This window comes from Coregonus lavaretus (assembly GCF_964263955.1).
Source record: "Coregonus lavaretus genome assembly, chromosome: 37".
NCBI classification, from domain to species: Eukaryota; Metazoa; Chordata; class Actinopteri; order Salmoniformes; family Salmonidae; genus Coregonus; species Coregonus lavaretus.
Genome location: NC_140024.1, coordinates 10,646,985 through 10,652,877, shown reverse-complemented (window position 1 = coordinate 10,652,877; position 5,893 = coordinate 10,646,985). Strand labels below are relative to the sequence as shown.

At 42.5% G+C, this 5,893-nt stretch overlaps 1 protein-coding gene across 1 annotated transcript; it reads right to left on the bottom strand.

Annotated features, from left to right (window-relative positions):
- Positions 1–221: 221 nt before the first annotated feature.
- LOC311111514 (sulfotransferase 2B1-like) lies at positions 222–2,976 on the bottom strand. The gene is made up of 6 exons (XM_084154248.1): positions 2,669–2,976; positions 2,086–2,294; positions 1,836–1,962; positions 1,642–1,739; positions 785–965; positions 222–630 (listed from the first exon to the last, which is right to left on the bottom strand). Exons 1-6 carry the CDS (start codon positions 2,805–2,807, stop codon positions 506–508), a joined length of 879 nt encoding a protein of 292 aa, XP_084010374.1. The 5' UTR covers positions 2,808–2,976; the 3' UTR covers positions 222–505.
- Positions 2,977–5,893: the final 2,917 nt, after the last annotated feature.

Below are 5,893 nucleotides of genomic sequence, written 5' to 3'. Positions count from 1 at the left end.
GGAGTTAATGTATCAGCCCTTCTGCTTGATGCACTGCCACACACTGGGAGGTTTTCTAATGTGTCAATGTCAGGGAGTTAAATGTTTCCCTCTCAGATCCCATCAGCAGGCTAATGAGAGGGACAGGCTGACAGCGCTAGCTAGGGAGGAGACATGGTTTATTCATCTAGCTATTGCAGCACAAGCCAAGATGGAGGAGAAACTTCACTCTCATTCGGTTAACTGTAACATTTCAATTTTATTAGAGGTGGAAAAACCCAACTACAACAACAAATAGGTCACCCACAATATTTGTTTATATTAGCATATACATTTATTGTATAGTTTACTATATTGGCTTATGTACATTACATTTACATTCACGAAAACACAGAGAACATCAGTGGGACAATTCCAGGGTTTGTATGAAGCGTATCCATCAATCTCCGGCGGCATGGATAAGGGCCCTATCCTGATCCCCAAAGGCCTGTCCTCCTCCTCCTCCTCCTCCTCCTCCTCCTCCTCATCAGGACTCAGGAGGACACTCCCACAGGAAGGTCAGGGGACAGTCTTGCATCTGGCAGCTGTAGACGGTGTCGAAACAACCAATCTGCTCCTCTGTGAAAGTGTTTCTCCAGTCACCGATTTTACCTGCAAACAGAACAAGACCTTCATTATTATGGCCAATCTCTCTCCACAGCACTGTGAGTGCAGGGGAGGCCTATGGCATTGTTCTATTCTTCTGACGCTGACTGACACATAACTCTAGTCAGGATTGTACTCCTGTTGAGCAAGGGAGCCTCACCTTTCCTCATGAATTTGCCTTTGCTGTGGTCCATGATCTCCTGTGGGATCAGAGTGTAGTTCACCATGGCGTTGTCTCTCATGCTGCTGAAGCTGCAGTGTCTTAGGGAGCTGGTTAACTCCTTGCCCACCAGGGGGCACTGCAGGAAAGAGCTGATCCTCTCAATCGAGCCTCGCAGGTCCTGAGGAAGGTCAATGCTCTCTCTTATTATAGATATGGACAAAGAGGGTTGTTTTCACAAGAGGCTGAATTGATCCTCTATGTCTAGTCTATCCACAATATTTGTGGAATACTAAGAGATCAAACGCTCATTAAGTTGGATACAGTGAATATCTACAATGCAAGCAATTATTTTTCCTAAAACAATGTTCATGCAGTATTTTATGTGCACCTGTTCTCCAAGAATAAATCCTAATGTCACTTAAAATAGCATCTCACAAAGGTCTATTTATAATCTATGATTAATATTTTAATGTCTCTGATTTAACCAAAAAATGTGTTATTTCATAGTTTTGATGTCTTCACTATAATTCTACAATGTAGAAAATAGTGAAAATAAAGAAAAACCCTTGAATGAGTAGGTGTTCTAAAACCTTTGACTGGTAGTGTATGTCTGAAGGCTAGCCTATTTATGTAGTTAACACAACCTTAGAGACTCATGAGACTGCTGTGATACAAGTGTTGTGTTTTGATGTCCTTAAATGGACATGTCTACAATATGGTTAGTGGTGACAACTTCTATGAGGAAGAGCCTCATTTACTGAAGTTTTACTGCAGAGAATGTAATGGGTTGTTGGCTGAGCAATTTATGACAACAACAATAAATAGCAGACAGTAATAGACAATAGCTCTCTTACCAGCCACATCTCCTCATAAGAGATATAAAGAAAATGTGCCAAGACTCCTGCTTGACTGGTCCAGCCTTTCACATGATCGAACCAGGACCCATAACTCACTGTAAAAATGGTCAACATTGGATTAAATCTGACTGTTAACAGGAGGATTAAATCCCAGAACTGCCCAAGGTACAAATCATTAAGTGTCAACTCACCTGTACCCTCTAGAAAACCATCCAGAAACTCATCAAATGAGTTGGGCTCTGGGAGGAACTTGGCCATTTTATGGAAATGGTAATATGACACAACAACATCTTTGGGGTTTCTGGCGACATAGATGACCTAAGAGATGGGGTGGAGAGAGTGTCACTAACTGTCAACATATCATTTCCATAGAGTTGCTTTACAAAATAGGAAATGTCTCACAGCATTGAGAATAGTATTTTCAACATAACCACATCTTACCTTAGCTTTGGAACCCTGGAGGGCAGAGGCCAGCAGGTGGTAGGGCAGGTGAGTGGTGATGATTCGGGGGCCCTGGGAGGCCCCCAGCACCTTCGCACAGTAATGCTGTTCCAGCCAGGGGGCTCGGGCCCAGTTGGGCACAGTTTTGGAGAGTTGTGGGTCCCCTCTGTTTTTCACAAGAGTGACCACTTCCTGCATCCAGGTAGTCCCTTTAACCAGAGATCACAGAGAGAAAGAAAGAAAGAAGAGAGAGAGTTAAAGAGAGAGCGAGAGAGAGAGTGAGAGAGAGAACTATATACCTAATACCTCTGTCTTCATTGAACCCCTCCCTAAACCAGTACTTCAATAAAGACAGGTGGTCTGAGAGAAGTGTATCCTGAAAACAATTAATCAATAACAAGTAAAACCAACAGTAACAATACAATAACCTACTGTAGTCTGTACATATACAGTTATTAAAGCCCTGACTGTCTGCTTCAACTGCAAAGTGTGTGAAAGAGGGAGAAGTACTGTAGTTGGCTATTGTTGCATGTCTAATGTGTTGTGACACCGAGCAGGTGTGTGACAGCTGTCCTTTCCTCACCTGATTTGGGGTAGGTGGCAATGACAGTGTCCCTGTCCTGGAACTGGAAGTGGAGGGCATAGTTCAGGGAGTCCTGGGTGTGAATGTGCCCAGGGAATGAGATGTGATGGAAGGTCTCTGTCACGTCCAGCCTGGCCATGTCTGTCCGTCTGCCTGTCTGTCTGCCTGTCTGCTTGTCTACTTAACTGCCTGTCTGCCTGTCTGGCTGTCGTCTGCCTGTCTGTCTGCCTGTCTGCTTGTCTACTTAACTGCCTGTCTGCCTGTCTGGCTGTCGTCTGCCTGTCTGCCTGTCTGCCTGTCTACTTAACTGCCTGTCTGCCTGTCTGGCTGTCGTCTGCCTGTCTGCCTGTCTGCCTGTCTGCTTAACTGCCTGTCTGCCTGTCTGGCTGTCGTCTGCCTGTCTGCCTGTCTGCCTGTCTGCTTAACTGCCTGTCTGCCTGTCTGGCTGTTGTCTGCCTGTCTGTCTCTCTGTCTGTTTGTCTGACTGACTATCTGTGAGGAGGGAAGTATGAAATGCTCTGGCTTGCTACAGACCTTAAATAGCCAACCAGCAAGATACAACAGGAACTGTAAGAGGAACTCATGGGAGAAAAGCTGAGTGGGTGTAGCTGTGGAAATAGTTTAAAATATCTGACCTTAATGTTGTCTGCATGGAGGGGAATCTCCCAGGAGGTACTGTAGCTATGGGAATTACCACTGAGTAAAATGATCTGCACTGCCTGTACATAGAAACTGTCTCTGAGCCTGGTGGTCTGGGTCTTAAAGCTGGAATCTGTAGTTGCTACATCAAAAAAAAAAAAAAAACTTTATTTAACCAGGTAAGCCAGTTGAGAACAAGTTCTCATTTACAACTGCGACCTGGCCAAGATAAAGCAAAGCAGTGCGATAAAAAACAACAACACAGAGTTACATATGGGGTAAAACAAAACATAAAGTCAAAAATACCACAGAAAATATATATACAGTGTGTGCAAATGTAGCAAGTTATGGAGGTAAGGCAATAAATAGGCCATAGTGCAAAATAATTACAATTAGTATTAACACTGGAATGATAGATGTGCAAGAGATGATGTGCAAATAGAGATACTGGGGTGCAAATGAGCAAAATAAATAACAATATGGGGATGAGGTAGTTGAGTGGGCTAATTTCAGAAGGGCTGTGTACAGGTGCAGTGATCGGTAAGGTGCTCTGACAACTGATGCTTAAAGTTAGTGAGGGAGATCTCCAGCTTCAGAGGTTTTGCAGTTCGTTCCAGTCATATACTCATTGATGCTTAAAGAATATAACTTATAAATGCCTCATGAGTTTAGTTCAACTGTCCTACCCCATCAGAACCCAAAATACAAGCTTGTTTTACTCCAACGTTTGTAAACAAACAAGGCCCAGTGCAGAAAACATGTATTTTCCTGTGTTTTATATATATTTCCACACTATGAGGTTGGAATAATACTGTGAAATTGTAAAAATTATGATAATGCCCTTTTAGTGTAAGAGCTGTTTGAAAAGATCACCTGAAATCTCAGCCTGTTTTGGTGGGATGGAGTTTTGACCTGCCTGGTGACATCACCAGGTGGTAAATGAGTAAGAAAGAAATAACAGCTAGTTTTCAGTTTCCCCTCCTTACTCAGACCCCTCCCAGAAAGTCCTAGCAAAATTCTTGCTTGAGAAATTGCTATTTGCTAAAAAAGCTATTTTTGTTTCATTTTGACCATTTTAATTGAAAACAATCACAGTAAGGAATTTAATTGTTACCCAGAAATGATTTAATATTGAGATCAAAATGGCTGCATTGGACCTTTAAGGGCTCCTCTATTCAATCCTTACTGCGGAAATTCAGTGTTACAGAATGATTGAAATTTAAAGGCAATGTTCCTGCGTTAGCGGAGACAGCATTCACGGTAAACGCTGCTTATGTCGGCTCAATCAGAAATTACCTTTACATTTCTATTGCCATCTCTTAGCTTTTTACCAAAACACAGGCAGGGTGACCGTTTTGTTATTGTTTCAATGAAGGATTCTAGCTTTAATACTTCAGTACTCTCTGCCAGACTGAAGGATTTGCCTGATTCATGACCAGGGTGACTGGGGTCCCTGATTATACTACAGTGTTAAGTTTTATTTTTTCCACTGCTTTATTGACTCAAGGACCAGAGTTGTTGATGATGAGCGAAGAGTCCGGAGGGCGCTCTAAGGACGTTTTATCTAAGAGTTGATTATAATAATGCAAACAAGTCATGACCTTCGCAACTCATCTCCATGGTCATGGATAGATAAGACTCAAGGCTCTCTTTACTGCTCCTGATAGAGAGCTGACTGTAATCTGATTCAAATTAACCTCTCACCTCCAAACACTTATCTTTAGAGAAGACTTCAAAGTAACCAATCATAAGAGGCTATTACGGGATGGTCCTCACAATAGTCAGGATGATAAGCTAATGATACCCATAAAAACGATGAATTCAGTCATAAATGAATAAACCAACACAATGGCCAACACAGTGGTTAGAGTGCTTGCACTGAGATTGGAGGATTGGGGGTTCCATCCCTGGTTGAGTCATACCAAGGATCGAACCTCATGCCTCTCTGCTTGGCACTCTGCATTAAGGAAATGGATTGGGGGTAAGGTCCTGCGACTGACTAGCGTCCTGTCCAGGGGGTGTACTTGCTCCTGCCCCTATGTGTCATTCTGGCTCAGACAAGGCTTACTTGTCTAAGGCTTACTATTTAGGATTATTAGGAATACCTGTAATGTATCATATGCTATTTAGCAGCAAAAGTTTCCCAGATGTTAGAGTTGCTTTGCAGCTTCCGGTTTCATTTCCAAAATAAAAGTCTAGAGCTTGTTTTATAACTGCATTCAATAACAACGTTATACCAGTAGATGGCGTAGTATAGGCTTGGGCCTTCAGCAAATGACTTGTGTAAATATGATACAGACACAGAAGGGCCTTGTCTAGAATAACCGCCTGAGCAGCAAAACAGAAAGTAAATATGATTTAGGCTAGGCCTATTCCGCTATCTAAATATGACATGCTGTTGTGTGTTATTTAATGGCCAAATAATTGCTTAATTTATTTTGTATAGCCGAATGGGGCTACTGTGGTGATCATGTAACCTAATGAATCACACTTTTTCCAGTATTTGGGAGCACGGACTGTAGGCCTTGTATTAGGCATTTTGACTGTTGTATTAGTGAATTCCACTCGGTATGTAGGCTTGTTACA

What these genes read in the sequence shown, in the direction of transcription:
- LOC311111514 (XM_084154248.1), bottom strand. Translation starts at nt 2,807, where the DNA reads ATGGCCAGGCTGGACGTGACAGAGACCTTCCATCACATCTCATTCCCT. An exon ending in TGCCACCTACCCCAAATCAG is followed by an intron (nt 2,295 to 2,668) that starts GTGAGGAAAGGA and finishes CTCTGGTTAAAG; the next exon opens with GGACTACCTGGATGCAGGAA. An exon ending in TGGTTTTCTAGAGGGTACAG is followed by an intron (nt 1,740 to 1,835) that starts GTGAGTTGACAC and finishes CCATTTTTACAG; the next exon opens with TGAGTTATGGGTCCTGGTTC.